The 16,101-nt window shown below is 42.0% G+C and overlaps 1 protein-coding gene across 2 annotated transcripts in view; it reads left to right on the plus strand.

The window, feature by feature from the left end:
* The window catches only part of Atp8b4 (ATPase phospholipid transporting 8B4 (putative)), a 175,575-nt gene that overhangs the window by 60,934 nt on the left and 98,540 nt on the right, over window positions 1-16,101 (plus strand). For both annotated transcript variants that reach the window (XM_060371530.1, XM_060371531.1), the window contains 3 exons: window positions 377-449; window positions 7,086-7,156; window positions 10,376-10,458. In XM_060371530.1, coding sequence (XP_060227513.1) covers window positions 377-449; window positions 7,086-7,156; window positions 10,376-10,458 — 227 coding nt within the window. The remainder of the gene's footprint in view (window positions 1-376; window positions 450-7,085; window positions 7,157-10,375; window positions 10,459-16,101) is intronic.

Genomic DNA, 16,101 nt, shown 5'->3' on the forward strand with positions numbered 1-16,101 from the left:
TGCTGTGCCTGTTCCTAGCTGACAGAGCTTGAGAAGAACGGAAGTAGCTGGCTATTTTGAGAGACCACAGAAGTTGTATGAAAGTGGCATCAAGATGGCATCATGGCCTGGCATTTCACAGACCCTCTGCCAAGAGTTGGGCATTTTGAGCTTTGCCTTGGGTGTGTCACTACTCACTGGATATCCACAGACAAAGTATCTAACCTTTCTGACACCCACATTGTTCACTGGCTGTGAATTTGCCCCTTGACTTCCCCATTTTAGCAAAATCTCACCTGATTTTTGTTTTCTGTTATATGCATATGGGTATATATCTTGGTTATACTCTGTATTTTTCTCAGGCTATATCTCAAAAATATTTCTGTTCTTTTCTCAGACTGCAGAATGAAAAATGGATGAACGTTAAAGTTGGAGACATCATTAAATTAGAAAATAACCAATTTGTTGCTGTGAGTATTCATTATTTTATGACTTGATCTCAAATTAGAGTAACACACACACACACACACTGAAATATTTGCATTTGCAAAGTTAGTAAATCCGCAATAATCTAGAGTCAGCAAGGAGGCATCACCACTATATATTAGTATAAATGCTCAATTACAGATACTTTAAAAGAATGACTTTCAGTGTCGTGGTGACTTGGATAATATTGAGGGGTTCTCTCTTTGTCTGTTTCCTTAAAAATTATACTAATGCAGAACAATTTAAATCAATATGTGAAGTATTTATACAGGTAAGTTTTAAAAATGCTCTTTAATATTCTAAAATAGTTTGTTTTCATACAGTTTGAATGCTATTTCTTAATATTGCTATTTCTTAATATTTCATACAGTTTGAATGCTATTTCTTAATAAACACTAATAAACAATTTTTTTAAACTGCCACACATTTGAAGAAAACACTTTAACAATAAAATTCATGCTACAATTCTAAATTAAAATATGAATTAGTGAGAGTTTTGAACATCAAATGCATCATAATTTACATTTGCAAGCAACCAATGTTGTGATTTCTTAAGTAAAATTCAATTCAGTCACTAAAATGTAAACAGGTAACTGAAGTTCCAGTTAAATTTAAGGTGATAAAATGGTACAGATTAGAAACTAAAAATTCAAATTATTATAGTGATTATGTCAAATATACATTAGATCACTTATGAAAATTTTATATTGTATGCAATTTTCTGAATCAAGTTGTATTCTTTATTAGATCTGAGATGTTTTATGATGGAAAAATATGGCCCTAAAATTTCTTTAAAAGAACAACAACCTTCCAGCACTCAGGAGGCAGAGGCAGGCAGATCTCTGTGAGTTCAAGCCCAGCCTGGTCTACAGAGAGAGTTCAGGACAGCCAGGTCTCTGTTACACAGGGATACCCTGTCTCAAAAAAAACAAAACAAAACAGAACAACAACTCTCAGAAACAGCCTTCTACCACCGCACCGTCTGTGTGCCCAGAGTGCAGAGGAGCATGCGCGTAGGCGCTTCTGGGTGGACAAACCATTTGCAGACGAGTTCACACTTCAAGTGGCTTATTCTCTGGCAACCTTTAAGTTTTGGAAAGTAGCCAGGAACGCAGACAAAAATAAGCAAGATGTTGTCAAGACAGCCAAGACAGAGGTCTCAAAGTCTGTGCCCTGTGGCTCGGGCCCCTCAAACACAGGAGAATTGCCAGGTTCTCGTTTATAACCGATTTACTTTCATTCCATGTGACTTTCTAAATGACACATCTGGCTTATTTTCCACTCAGTGAAGGCTGGGAGCATGACACTAGGAGGTAGCACCTGTCAGAACACCCTCTGTACTGGGGGTTGAGGTAGATGGTTAAAGAAGCTGGCTGGAAACCAAGTCTCTGTTTACTGGTGCAATTCCTTCTGTGAAATCGGTCCCAGGAGGCAAGTATAAGAATGTAGTTTGAATTTTAATTGCTCTACATCCAAATGCCTAATAGGCCGTGTGGTTCCCACATTGGACACAGCAGATGTCAGGGAGAGAATGCTATGCTCCTCTCATTTTTATGATGGAGGGATGGCATCAAACCCACACTCTGAATTCCTCGGATCCCCTCACGCTCTTCTTCCCTTGGCAAATATAAACAAGACTCCACATCCCCAAGCCCAGGCTGGATCCCTGTTTTCAGTCAACAGATAACACTTTAAAACTTCCCATTATTCTCTGCTTGACTCCTACTCTTTGGTTAAAAGAGAAGCAAAGGTTCCGCCCAACCCACAAGCACCGCAGCGCCTCTTAACCAAGTCATTTCACTCAAGGTTTGTCCATGTGCAGCTATCACCCTCCTACGAATGGTCTCAGAGGCAATCAAAGCTTTTATAGACAAAAGGCTGTAATCACTAGAGAGGACTGGTGCGTCTCCTGGTGCTCGGAGGCAGGGCTTGCAGGGGAACTTAGGTTGCCAGGGATAGTGACATTCACAGATATTTAGAAAAGACCCATTTAGGACTTTTTATCCTGTAGCAGACCTTAGGAAGCCCCGGGGGCTCACAAAGATAATGATCAGAGTGGCTAAGACTATGCAGCATACCAACATTATAATCACTTTATATGAATTAATTAGCTTACTGCTCGTCTTGACCCAGCGAGGGCAGCTTAGGTACTGTTTCATTATTTCCACCTGTGAAAGGTAAGGCAAAGGCCTGGTATCCTCAAATAGCTTGCCACCGGAGAGCCAAGAGTTAAATCTTGGGCTCTCACTCCGACCCCCCACTCCTCAAGTACTACAGTCTGTTTTCCTCAGAACAGTTGTTTTGGGTCTGGGTTTCCAGAACTGGGGGCTGCAGACCTGGCCACTGGAAATCAAACGATCCGTTATGTACTCAGTTTCAGGACATAGCTATCTGTTCAGAGTGAGAACTTTCAACCCTGTTTACATCTGTTTATCAGTAAATTCTGGACCTGAAATTTGTAGACACACTGAGAACTAGGCACCTTTGTTTCATGTATCTCCCCTGTCCTAGTTTGGTTTCTCTTGCTGTGATAAAGACCATGACCAGTGCAACTCAGGGAGGGAAGGATTGGTTTCATTTTACAGCTTACATTCCCTCCTGAACAAGTCAAGGTAGGAACTCAAGCTTGGCAGAGACCTGGAGACAGGAGCTGAAGTCTGTGGAGGAGTGCTGCCAACTGGCTTGCTCTTCACGGCTTGCTCAATCTGCTTTCTTATACAATCCAGGACCCCATGCACAGGGACAGCACCACCCACAGTGAACTGGGCCCTCCCACATCAATCACTACATCAAGAAACAAATGCCCCCCATGCTTTCCTAGAGTCTATATGATGTACATGTTTTCTCAATTAAGGTTTCTCTTCCTTCGATGACCTTTGTGCCAAGTTGACAAGAACCAAAGCATCTCTTTGTTATACACTTTCTCTTTCCCTTCCACCTTTCCCCTTCCATTTCTCTTCCTGCTCTTTTGTTAATTCGAGAGCACAAAAGTAGGGGCTGAATTCTAGACATCCAGATTTTGTTTGAGGCTTGGGAAAAAGGTATCATGTAATTCATATGTCACAATGAGGTCAACTTGCATGAGGAGAGCCATAAAAAAAGGCTGGAGACACATTCCAGAGGTCTTGGGGGCATTAGACTTTGAGCCCCGAGCTGTGCACCCTGGTCCCAGTGACACTGGGCACACATCCAGCACTCCTGCTCTCAGTCTGCTTGCCTTCCTGGTGGTAGGAACAAACCTGTTACTGAACCCCAGCATACATGGACACTGAGAACGTGGCTGTGTGACTCATGCAGTAAAGTCTTCCCTAAATGTGTGGCTTTACATGTTTGCTGCAGTTGAATTTTTTTTGTTGTAAGACTTAAGTTGAGAATCTCTAAGGATATACTAAAACAAACAAACAAACAAACAAACAACCCAAGCTCCTTGTGAAAGTATAAAGGACCAAAATACAATTTCCCCCCCTCAAAAATGAAAATGAAAGAAGTAAATGGCCAATGCTCCATTTCTAAGCCACCAGTGCAGAAGGAAGGGATTTGTTCTGTTCAGAGAAAGAGCTTGTATGTGAAGACGTGCCTTCACATACACTATTAGTCTTCTGTCATTCTTTGGTTACCAACCACCTTTTTCCTATTTTCTTTTATAAACATTTTTTTTTTTTGCTTGTGTGTGGATGAGTGTGTTCAGTAGATGTGCTCCACCTTCAGTGCTGGGCGAGATAGGACTTACACAGGCTTCTTGTCCAGCCGTTGAGACCAGTGTTTTCTCCTCGCAGAGCTGCAGAGGGCATGAAGTGATTCAGTTCTGAGTGTTTCACAAGTTCTTAAACAATTTAATGGCTGTAGATTGATACCATTTCTTGATTTTTTTTTTGTTTAACTCAATAAACATTTATTCCTAACGAATCCTGAAGACAATGTCTTTGGCTCTGAGGACTCAGAGATATCCAGTACATTATTCTCAAGTTTCCCCTCATGGGACTCCTGCTTTTAAGCTTCTACTAGGTGTCTGCCTGGGCTTCTCTTTTTCCCATGAAAGCTGGGGGAAAGGTGTTTGTGTTGGGAAATGCTGCTTCATTTGTGGGAGCCATCGCGAAGTCCTTTCATCAATACCTGAGGAAAGAAAAGACAAAGGGCAAATGGGAGGTGGCTTTGGCCTGGCCCAGCTAGGCATCTGAACAATCACACTTCTCCTTTCTGTTCCATGTCTCTGCTGTGGCCTCACCATATGCTGCTCAAACTACTAGCCCACAACTCTGACAAAAGGATGACCACGGACTAGGAAGGCTGTTGCTACAATTCTCTTGCCCTTTCCTTTTCAGGGTTGTTACTGAGTGCCCTAGAAAGTATGACTGTGTGCTCATACCTTCTACAATTTATCCCTTCGGACACTATCAATCCTGTCCTTCCACACACCCTCCTGGATAACTAAAAAACCTCTAAGGGAGATGTTAGCAGAAGTGAAGAGGACAGGGAGTGAGCAAGGAGAAGAAGGGTCAGAGATATCGAAGGCACAGATGACATTAGAGGGTATAAGAAGAGGCAGGAAGGCAGGTTTTCCAGGGAGATAGAGCAGGAACTGTTAGGCAGGAAGGCTAAGGTGTGTTTCAGCCCCTGGGAGAGTGCTGGTTGACAGAATTTAGCCACTAGGTGGCAGTGGTTCCCTAGTCTGATGTTCTGAGCCTGCTGCGCTCTGCCCCTCTTTTACCACAAAGGCGGTGTTAGCACAACTTAAGACAATATTGGACAGGACATCGCATCTTTAGCTGCGCAGAGTTCTGGAAAAAAAGTAACACCAGGTGCCAACAAGCACCGTTATCTATGCATCATAAAGATTTCTAGTTTTACCTAATTACGACTAGGGAATTTTAGTTTTTGTTTAAAATTATCGTTTATCCTTAAGGTGGTGAGCCATAGACCCAAAGGGCATTTAGCTCTGTTGCTGCCATGCCTTCTGCAAGATCATACTGAAATTTAAGTGTGTGACGAGATCAAGGTGAATCTGCCCCTCCCACCCCCAAGCCCAGATGTTTCTGTTTTCTGGGTCAGGATTTGTGAGCTTTAGTTCAAGGGTGGCATACATACAGTTGGACACACCCCCTGTGTGTATTTGCATGGAACATACCGAGGGGTTCATTCCTCCAGAGCTGAGGAGGCGCCCACCGCCATGCAAACGTGTTTGTTCTTCTAGGAGCTGTCACAGAGTCTTAATTTAGACAAAACTACACACATCATTTCTCCCACCCTATTTTTGAGTTGATAATTTAAATAATACAGACAATTAAATGAACAGATTGATTTTGAACTTAACATCTAAGACTTAAAGATAAAGCAATTATAATATTTTCTAAAATAAAAGATTTTTGAGATTTGGACTGTTAATCATTCAGAAATAGGAAGAAAATCATTAGGCTAAAGTTTTAGAATAAGTTGCTGGACTTTAGGTCAGTCAGTTCTTTTTAGATGAATCCTTCAGAGTTATATCTATTATAAAATAAAATTTTTAATTTGAGAAAAAAGTTTCCCAACCTTCCATAATTCTAAAAATGAACTGTAATGTCTTTTCTTTTTTTCTTTTTTGACATTTTTAGATGTTTCATTCAATAAAATTTAGCAGAATTTGGATCTTTATTTTGATGTTTTTGGACCCTAATTGGAACATATTACCTTCAAAGCTTAGTTTTATAACATTGATGACCACTGCTCTTTTTAATTTTTTTTCCAACATAACATTTTTATTGATTCTCTGGGAATTTCACTGCATGCACCCTGATGACACTTCTCAAGTCCTTCCATGTTCACTCCCAACCCTTATGCCCTCCACCCCCCCAAAAAAAAAGCAAAAAATAAAAATAAGAATAAAAAGTCTGATTTGTGTTATCTATGCACTTACTGGGGCCGGTCAAACTCTCAGTGGCCTCCCCCTTAAATAGGACTGAGTCCTTCTCCTCCAGCCCCCTGCGCCTTCCACCAGCCATCAACTGTGGAAAGCTAGCTTCATCGTCTCCCTCACACTTTTTAAGACTTTTCTTTGGTGACTCTCTGTCTGGGAGATAGCTCTGTCCTTAAAGGCTTGGTTCACAACTGAAAGTGGAGTGATGTCTTTTCTAAAGAGCCATTTCCTAGTCCACCCTCTGTGCTCTTTTCGTGGGCCCCACTTTCTCTCCTCGTTTTACCATTTTCCATTGCTTCCTCGTCTCCCCCTTTGCTTCCACACTGCTCCTGTTTCCTTTTATTTTTCCTTTGCTCTGGCTTTCCCTCTGTTTGACCTGCCCCTCTTTCGCCTCCTTTGCTCCTTCACTGCTTCGAACTGCCCCTATACCAGCAGTTAAGGGGTGTTAATTAGCTTATTCATTGGAAAGAGATTTCTGTTTCATTAGAAATTATTAACTCCAGGAAAATAGAATTCCTACACGACTCTCAGAAACGGCAATGCAAATAAATCACCAATGGTTTGCGTGTTGCTGGGAGGCCTGCTCCTGACCTGATGGTCCAGAAGCGTGACAGCAGGGGCAGAGGAGTGGGGGAGCATGCCTCCTTCTTCACCCTCGCTGAGGCTCCGTGGCTGGGGAGGGAGAGGTTTCAACAGCCCTGATTCTTCCCTCTGTCCTCTCACCCAGGCAGACTTGCTGCTCCTGTCAAGCAGCGAGCCACACGGCCTCTGCTACATTGAGACAGCGGAGCTTGATGGGTAAGTAGCGAACGAGAGCAGCTGCCTAGGCTGCCGGGCAACGCAAGCGGCCTCGGAGGTCAGGCTCCCACCTCAGTCTCCGTTTCCTGATAAAGTCCGTTGTTACTTACTTGGCAGTAGTTCTGAAATATTTTTTTTTTTTTTTTATCTCCTGAATTTATCTGGAAAACACTGACTTTTCTCTTCAGCATATTTTCTTTCAGAGATGTGAGCATGAATAATTTTACATCCTGACACTTCGGTGAGGTGTTTTTTTTTTTTGGGGGGGGGTTGTTTATTTAAATTTATTTTCTAAAGAAAAGGAGAGGGTGAAAAATCAAGGCTCCTGAAAAGAAAGGCTGAGATAGCAAATTAGACACAGAGAGAGACGAGAGAGATAGGTATGACACAGTTTTGAGGCTGGCTTTGAGAATTCAGCTACAGGTCACTTAGCTGCTCTGTTCAGAGGGTTCCATTGTCTGGCTGACACCATCTGCTGCCCACATTGTTTAGGCACTGTGTATCTGTATGTGTGTGATTCACATTGTGTAGGCACTATGTGTCTATGTGCATGACTCAGGTGATTTTTTGTCAAAAAATATTTTATTTATTTATTTATTTGAGAGCTTTAGCTGCATGTACACCTGCATGACAGAACAGAGCATTAGATCCTATTATAGGTGGTTGTGAGCCACCATGTGGTTGCTGGGAATTGAACTCAGGACCTCTGGATGAGCGGCCAGTGTTCTTAACTGCTGAGCCATCTCTCTAGTCCCTCAGGTGATTTTTTTTTTTTAATGCAGTCATGGTGTAGGCACTGTATGATACCTACTACACAGAACATGAAGCCGAGGCTCAGACAGCTAGGTAACTTGTTCAAGCTGATAAAGACTAAAGTTAGGACTCAACCAGACAACACAAAGCCAGTGTCGCTGGCTTAAGCCAGTGTTTCTCAAGTTGTCACCATGTTGAGATATTGGAGTAGTTCATCCTGTATAATGCAGGTTTGGGCAGGGCAGGTTTAGATACAGCTAACGCAGTGTCAAGAGGAAAATTAGTAGCACTGAAAATTAGTAGCATTTGTACACTTGAAAAGAGAACAAGCCTCAAATCAGCTCTTCACTTTGTCTAAAATAAATAAATAATGTTTTAGTAAAAGAAATCCAATGTAAGCAAGAACAAAAATCAACAAACTTGATTCAAAACCGAACAAAATGAAACAATGGGGCATGGTTGGTTCTCTGAAAACATCAACTAATCCACAAACGTTGAGCAAGGCTGACAGAGAGAAAGGAGAGAAGAGACAGATGAGCGACATCATTAACAAACCGGGGAGTCGACAATGCATTCCTCCTGCGTCAGGAAGAAATACCACAATCAGCTGTACACATGCGCATTTGACAACTTAGATGAAATGGACCATTCCTCAAAAAAACGGACTATGCGCTCACTATGAAACAGATAACTCCAATTGCCTCATAACTAATAAGGAAATGGAATTCTAATGTGAGAAATAAAACTAAACATTTTAGGCAAAAAAAAAAAAAAAAAAAAAAGGGAAAGACTGAGGTTTGGGCTAGTCAAAGAATTGGTATATTTGACATAGAAGAATTATTACAGAGAGTAGGAACTTAGCCCAGTGCTAGACCACTCAATTAGCAAGCACAAGGCCCTGGGTTGGTTTCTTGAGAGAGAGGGAGGAGGCTAGGGAGACAGACGAGAGATAGAGACATAGAGACAGAGACAGAGAGAGACTCAGAGACCCATAGAGACACAGAGAGACAGACAGACACACACAGACAGACAGACAGACAGACACACACACACACACACACACACACACAGACTGGATTTTATCCAGTTTTTTGATTTGTGAAATACCTACAAAGAGGAAGTAAGTAATGAGTTACTAACACGAGGAGGCTATTTGCAAAGTGTCTGCCTGAATTTCCTTGACTATATACAGGTGCTTTAAAACCTAAAAAATATCAGCAGCCCTAGTTAGAAAACAGTCATTTTCTAACACTTCAATAAACAGTTGACCAAAGAGGACACACAGGTGGCAAACAAGCACATGAAAAGTTACTCAACGCCGTTAGTGACACAAAAATTAATACCGCAATGCTCTGTGGCCGCAGATCTGTCAAGAATGACTAACACAAGCAGTGGTGACATTTCCAAAGTTGGCAAATAGTTGGATAGGCGGAGTCATGCACTCTCTCGTTACTGGAGGGAACAGAAAGTGCGATGCTCATACTGGAAAAAGGATTTGTCAGTTTCCTAAAAAATAAACATAAAATTACCACATAACTCAGCAATTTCAAACTGGACTCTTATTCAGAGAAATGGAAACTTATGTTTCCATAAAGTCTGTAGTGAGTTCTTAGGGCACATGCATTTCTTACATCAAAAAAGAAACAATTTGGATGTCTTTCAAGCGAGAGTGGCAGAGCAAACCGGGGCATCGTGGAATATGGCTCAGTAACTCAAAGGAACAACTTGTTATTAGACACGACGGCTGGGCTGATTGATTCTTCAGAGAACGGTGCCAAGTCAAACCAGCTAGTCCTAAAGGTCACACGGTTTCATGGAGAACAAAGTAAGAAGGAGCGAGGAAAGAATCCCGAGGAAGCTGCTGTGACACTCCCTCTAGCACAGTCTAGCGGGATGTCCAGATGGTCACCTGTAGCCGATAGTGGCAGGGTCTGCTGTCTAATGGGTGCGTGGTCCTGCCCATAGGAAGAGCATCTCCCTGTGATCTGCCCAGCTTGTTGGCTGGTGCCATTCAATACCAACGAGTTTCTTGGATTGATACTCTTAAGAAAAAGAAGGCTGCATGCTTTTCCTCATTAAAATTTCAGCCACTGTGAAAGTAGCCATGACTCAGTAGATAGCAGATGCTGGAGTGATGCTTTTGGCAATGGGGTTCCTAGGTCCAGTGTGTTTTATAACTCACATAGCATTGTGAGGAGGTTCGAATGAGACCATATTTCTCCTGTTCTGTGTTCTTTTGAACACAAATGCAAAGCAGATCTGTGTTGTTACGCAAATGTGCTGTGGGTAGGATGCCAGCTCCAGATCTTGAGACGCCCACTTGCTTTGCTGAGATGGTGTGTGCGTGTGTTACAATTAAAGCCCTGTTCTCCTCATTTACGTTTTGTATGTACTGCCCCCTACAAGTTGCTTTAGTCAGAAACTGTTGGATTGTTTCACATTCACGTCATGTCTTTCATTTAACAGGGAAACAAACCTGAAAGTTCGTCAAGCACCACCTGTCACCTCAGAACTTGGTGCAAATATTAGCAGCCTTGCAAATTTTGATGGTAAGTGCTTTAAACAGACAAAAGAAGAAAGAAAAATCTAGAAGCCAGAAGGCAGTGTGAAAGCTAATTATCTGAGACCCCATTTATGTTCCTTTTTCTTTCCTTCTTCTTTCTTCCTTCCTTCCTTCCTTCCTTTTCTCTCTCTTTCTTTCTTTCTTTCTTTCTTTCTTTCTTTCTTTCTTTCTTTCTTTCTCTTTCTCTTTCCCTTCCTTCCTTCCTTCCTTCCTTCCTTCCTTCCTTCCTTCCTTCCTTCCTTCCTTCCTTCCTTCCTTTTCTTCCTTTCTTTCTTTTTCTTTTTTAACTTAATGAGAGAACATAAACTTCTTCAGGCATTGATGACTGCTCATGCTAAAGACAAACATGACTTATCAAGCCACCACCTGGCATGTCCTCATGTTTCTTTTGTGGGTCTCATTCGTCCTGCCCACAATGCCCTTCCTTTTGTAGCCTTTTGTCTTCTGGAGCTTGGGCGTGAACAAGTTGGCATTTTAGTTTCAGGCCTAGGTCTGGCCTTTCATCCAATGGCTCTGTAACAAAACCCAGTGCTTAGGTGAAGACTCCTGAAGACGGATGTCCTGCTACACATGCTTCCGTATTTTGCACAGTGTCATAAGGTCTTGAAACCAATGGGGGTTCAATGAGAATCAGCAAGTTATAATCAGCCATCATTTGCCTTATATTTTAGACCATGGTTTCATCTTCATCATCATCATCATTTCATTTAACCCAGACCCACCTCCTCAGCTCCTCGCTTCTCCGTGTTTCTGTTTGTATCTTGTGCTAACATTATTTTAAGATCCATGGAAGGCCTCTAGATACTGCCTATGCTAAAGAGCTGCATTTTATGGTACCTTGGCCGCAAATAAATTCCTTTAAAAGTAAAGGAAACAGACACTAATTGTAGAGTTGTACATACATGTTAGGGAGACCCAGGCCTTCCTACCACCCCACAATAGTCCTTTGCATTAGTCACTTAAAAGTTTGGTTTTGGAGATCATTATTTCCATATAGGTTGGCGTGGTTTACTAGAATCTTATGAACCTAAGACTATCCTTGCAAGATGTTTTCTTTGAGGTTTACTGAGAGATAATGAAGATAAAGGATCTTGGCAATGCCCCTTGAGTTAAAGGCCAGGGAGTTTATAATGTGAATCTTCTCCAACACACATCTCAGAATGTATATGGTCTGTGCTTGGCAGTTGCTTATAAATTCTGCCTGATTATGTTAATATTTTAATCTCTGCTAATGACTCTTGTTATAATGAATGTTTATAGAAAAATATTCTTCCAAATTAAAATTTAATTTAGAGGAGTAGCCAGGAAACTTTGACTAGCCCAAGAAATATTTTGATTGTATTAAAACAAATTATAAATTTTCTAATGAAATAATTTTTTCAATGAAATGTTACTGTTATGTAAATCCAAGAAAAGTAAATTGTATTCACAAATCAAAATTCTTCTTAAAATACTGTGTTGATTATTTATTGAGCCCTAAAAGGGCAATCTAAATATAATTTGCCATTATTTATTTCTTTCCTGGCAGAACTATATCTTTATGTCTTTGTCAGCCTATAATGAGATACAAATCTAAGAGTTTTAGATTTCTTAACCCACCAGAAAGCAAAAAGTGGTTGTTTTAACTATTTCCTTCCTTTACATAGATTTTGGTGCAGGGGGCTTAGATTACAGTGCAGTTACAAGCAACCCTGAAATCTCAGTGGTGTAAAGTAAAATTAATTTCCTGCTCACGTCCATTAGGATGTGGGTGAGGTAGATGACTCCATTTGGTAGCCGTGGAACTTGGACTAAGGGTGAATGTGAAGTGAAGCAGGCACAGTACCTTTTACCCTTTCCTTCTCTTATATTTCGTGAGCCTGATGTAAGGAGTATTAGAAAGTGAAAATGTGGCTATTTGTTGAGGAGTGCCTGATGTGACCATCTTGCCTGCCATGCCTGGCATATCTAACCCTGGCATCTTAGGATTTTCACAGAGAAAGTGACAAGTCCTCTAGGCCCCACCCCAACCCCCAGTGTCACAGGACCCACGTGGAGGGGAGCTCCTGCCTCCTCAGGTCAGAGGCTATGCCTCCTCTTTGCATTGGCACCTTAACCCTGCCTCTCAGGATCTGGCAAGGATCTGCTAACTACTCAGACCAGGGACCATATTCCTGTAGCCTCCTGTACCATAACCCTCCTATCTTTAGGCCCACCCCTGCCACCCAGGCACCCCTCGCTGCTGACTCAAGCAATTGCCCGCTGATGAGGTCAGAAGTCACAGTCGGCTCAGCTGCCTCACATGCAAATCAGGATGGAGTAACCCGCACTGACATTCAAACCTCACCTAGCTGATCCAGAACCAGCCAAGCTCCGGGAAGAGCAGGCAGAGCCTTAAACATCCACAACAACACAGGAGCATCAGAAACCCATACCAAAAGCTACAACTGATGAAAGAGGTGCACTCCAATATGAAGAGCCAGGATTGGGCTGGGAAGAAGTCAATGGGTAGAGTGTTTGCTGCACAAACATGATTGGGGTTAGGTCCCCAGAACTCACTAAAATCCAGATAGGAGCATTGGCCCACCTGCAATCTCATCATGTTAGGAGGCAGAGACAAGGAATTGTGTGAGGAAGCTGGCCAGCCAGACTCCCTAAAAAAGGGAAGCTCATGGGACTCTGCATCAGTATAGAACCTGGAGCCACCTTGGTCCTCCATATCCATGCTTGTAAAACACACACCTGCACATTTGTGAGCACACATACACTCATGCACAGCACGCACACACGGACCCAGATGAAAGCTATATAGACAAAAGTCCAGTAAAAATAAGTGAAAAAAAATGTTCAAAGAATTCACATACGGCATAGGTAATTTCTTGTAGGAATTTAAAGAGGACTGTGATAAATCACTGAATGAATTCCAAAAATGTGCATGTGAGCGCACACACACACACACACACACACACACACACACACACACAGAGATGCTGAAATTAGGAAGCCAATTCAGGGTATGAGAATAGAATTCAGTGAAGAGATGGAATTGCTGAAGAAAATCTCAAAATGGAATCAGCTGGCAATGAAGAATTCCTCAAGTGAGAAGAGTGCAGGGGAAAGCATCTAGCATAGGGAGGAGAGAACACCAGGCCCCAACCTGTCCTTGCAATTGGATTATCCAAACAGAGACAGGGAATTCTTAGCTAGGGAGCACCCAGAAGTCCCAAGACAACACAGACTATTGCCATCACTCTTGGTTGCCCGGCAGAGCCTGACAGTAAAACCCTAGTGCCAAAGAGAGCTCACAGGGTTGTTTATAGAACACAGAAAAATAAAGCTGGAATTGAGCATGAAGTTCCTACCTCTCTCTCATGTTCTTAGTACTAAAAGGTTCTGGAAGGTGTTGGAAGGCACCGTGTAGCATGCTGGGGGATGACAATTATCCGTGATCTTACCCAGCTGTAGATGCTGTAGATCATGTGTGTAGTAGTACTTACCTGCCCAGAAACACATGGCCACTGACATGAGAGTATTCTGGGGTGGGGGTTGCCAGCTACTTTTTTGGGCGAATTTGAGATCTGCTCCACTGGAAGGAATACGTGCCTGGTGTGTAAACCTGCTGAAAGCTGGGGAAATCACTGGCTCTGGAGTGAAGCGGCTACCGAAGCTTTGGTAAATTGGACATGAAGCCAAGCTGCCTTCTGGGTATTTGTTTATGCCCATAGACTAGTGCAACCCTCAGCCTCACCTAGCAGTGAGCAGTGTCAAAACTGGGACTCAGAACTGATCAAAGTGCCAAGAATAAGCAATGATTGAGTGCTCAGCCTTAAACAGGACATCATTCTTACCACCTTCAAACTCCAGGAGCATTGCAGAAGTGAGGGCTGCAGACTGTAAGGGTCAGAGGCCGGGGAGGAGTGCTGTGAAGTGCTGTCGTGTGGACATGACCTGGCTGTTGCAATCATGAACAGACTTCCTGCACAGGGCCTGTAGGCTCACAGAAAAGGAAAACAATGTAGGGGTGAGGGGCTAATTGGGAAGATGGTGTCAGCAGGAGTATTAGAGGGATAAGAGAAGGTTATGGGGTATGAGTGTAACCACTAGTCCCTGCTTATGGGTATGAAATGGCCCAGTATGAAACATTAATACAACAAGAGACATCAATAAATTTCAGGGTTTCTTCTGGTGACTAGAAAGGCTTCCATATGTCATGGGACTCAAAACCCAATGTTCCATCTTTCAGCTTACATTAAGAGTATGCTGGTAGCATTACATACTTTTGGAAATATCCTGCCCAGCTTAGTGAAGTTGAAACAGACAAGACCCATGTGTGAGGCAGGTTCTTGCTTATGCTGTGCTAAATACATACATACAACATACATACACACATATTGCTTGTAACTTCTGGGTATATCTGGATGTCACACTATTTTTTTTCCTAATTATTCTATAGCTTTTATTCTAGTATTTTACAAACTATGCTGGCACCAGGCCACCATTTTCTGCCCATATAGTGTAAGTGAAAAACTATCTTTCTTTTTAAAATTAATGAATTAGTTTAAATTTTTGTGCATTGGTGTCCTGCCTGCCTGCATGTCCGTGTGGGGGTGTTGGATCTTGGAGTTACAGATGGTTGTGAGCTGCCGTGTGGGTACTGGGAACCAAATCCAGGTCCTCTAGAAGAGCAGCCAGTGCTCTTAACTGCTGAGCCATCTCTCCAGCTCCCATGAAAATCCCAATGCACACTCTGAACTTAGAGCTCGCCAATTGGGTAGGCTGGCTGGCCAATGAACATTTTTTGTGCAGCAAATGCTTTAACCTTTGAGCCATCTCCCGACTCCATCCTTACAGCCCCTGAAGGGGAAATTATCACTTACTCCAATTTGTGGATGGGGAACGTGACATATTCCCTATGTCACATGGCTGTTTAACTAGGGGAGTCAGACTACAAACCAAAGACTAATGGAAAACCCTTTCCTAAGAAAGGACACAAAATCACAGGCTCTAAACTACAAGCTGGAAGACAGCATTGAAGGCAGAGTGCTGTGTATCATACCACAGCTTCTGAGAGGATGAAAATGTTTAGATGTAAGGGAAGCAGAAAGGGGGGGGACAAAGCTAATTAGGAGATGTCAAGGCCATCTAAGATGATGTCATCATATACACATTTAAAAGATTTAAAGTTCTCAGTGACTTAGAATTTCATCAGGGTCAAGAATTTAGAGGTCTTGTCCAAACATAGACATGTCTGCTTGAGAGACAAGAGTAGGTCCGATAGGTGAATCTGTTCATTTGAAGAGTTCCCATACAAGTAAGTGTTTTATTAATTTCAAATATCTGAAAGAATAATATCTAGTCTGTTGAACTTTATAAGAAAAAATATGTAGCGTGATCTAATATTATAATAAATACAAAAATTGAGTTTGACTAGGCTTTTTATGTTGAGTCTTAAGGGAATTGTACAATATTTATAAATAAATACCTAGAAATACTTGTAAATAACATATTTGTAAACCAAACATTTTTACATTTTTACGCCTTGGGGAAATCCCCTAATATACAGGTGTTAGAATGTGTTCAAGGACCTTTTGACAATTGTTACTGACTGGACTGTGGTTTGTATTTTGCAACTAGTGACACGTTTACATAT

Source organism: Meriones unguiculatus, chromosome 18 (assembly GCF_030254825.1).
Source record: "Meriones unguiculatus strain TT.TT164.6M chromosome 18, Bangor_MerUng_6.1, whole genome shotgun sequence".
Classification (NCBI taxonomy): Eukaryota; Metazoa; Chordata; class Mammalia; order Rodentia; family Muridae; genus Meriones; species Meriones unguiculatus.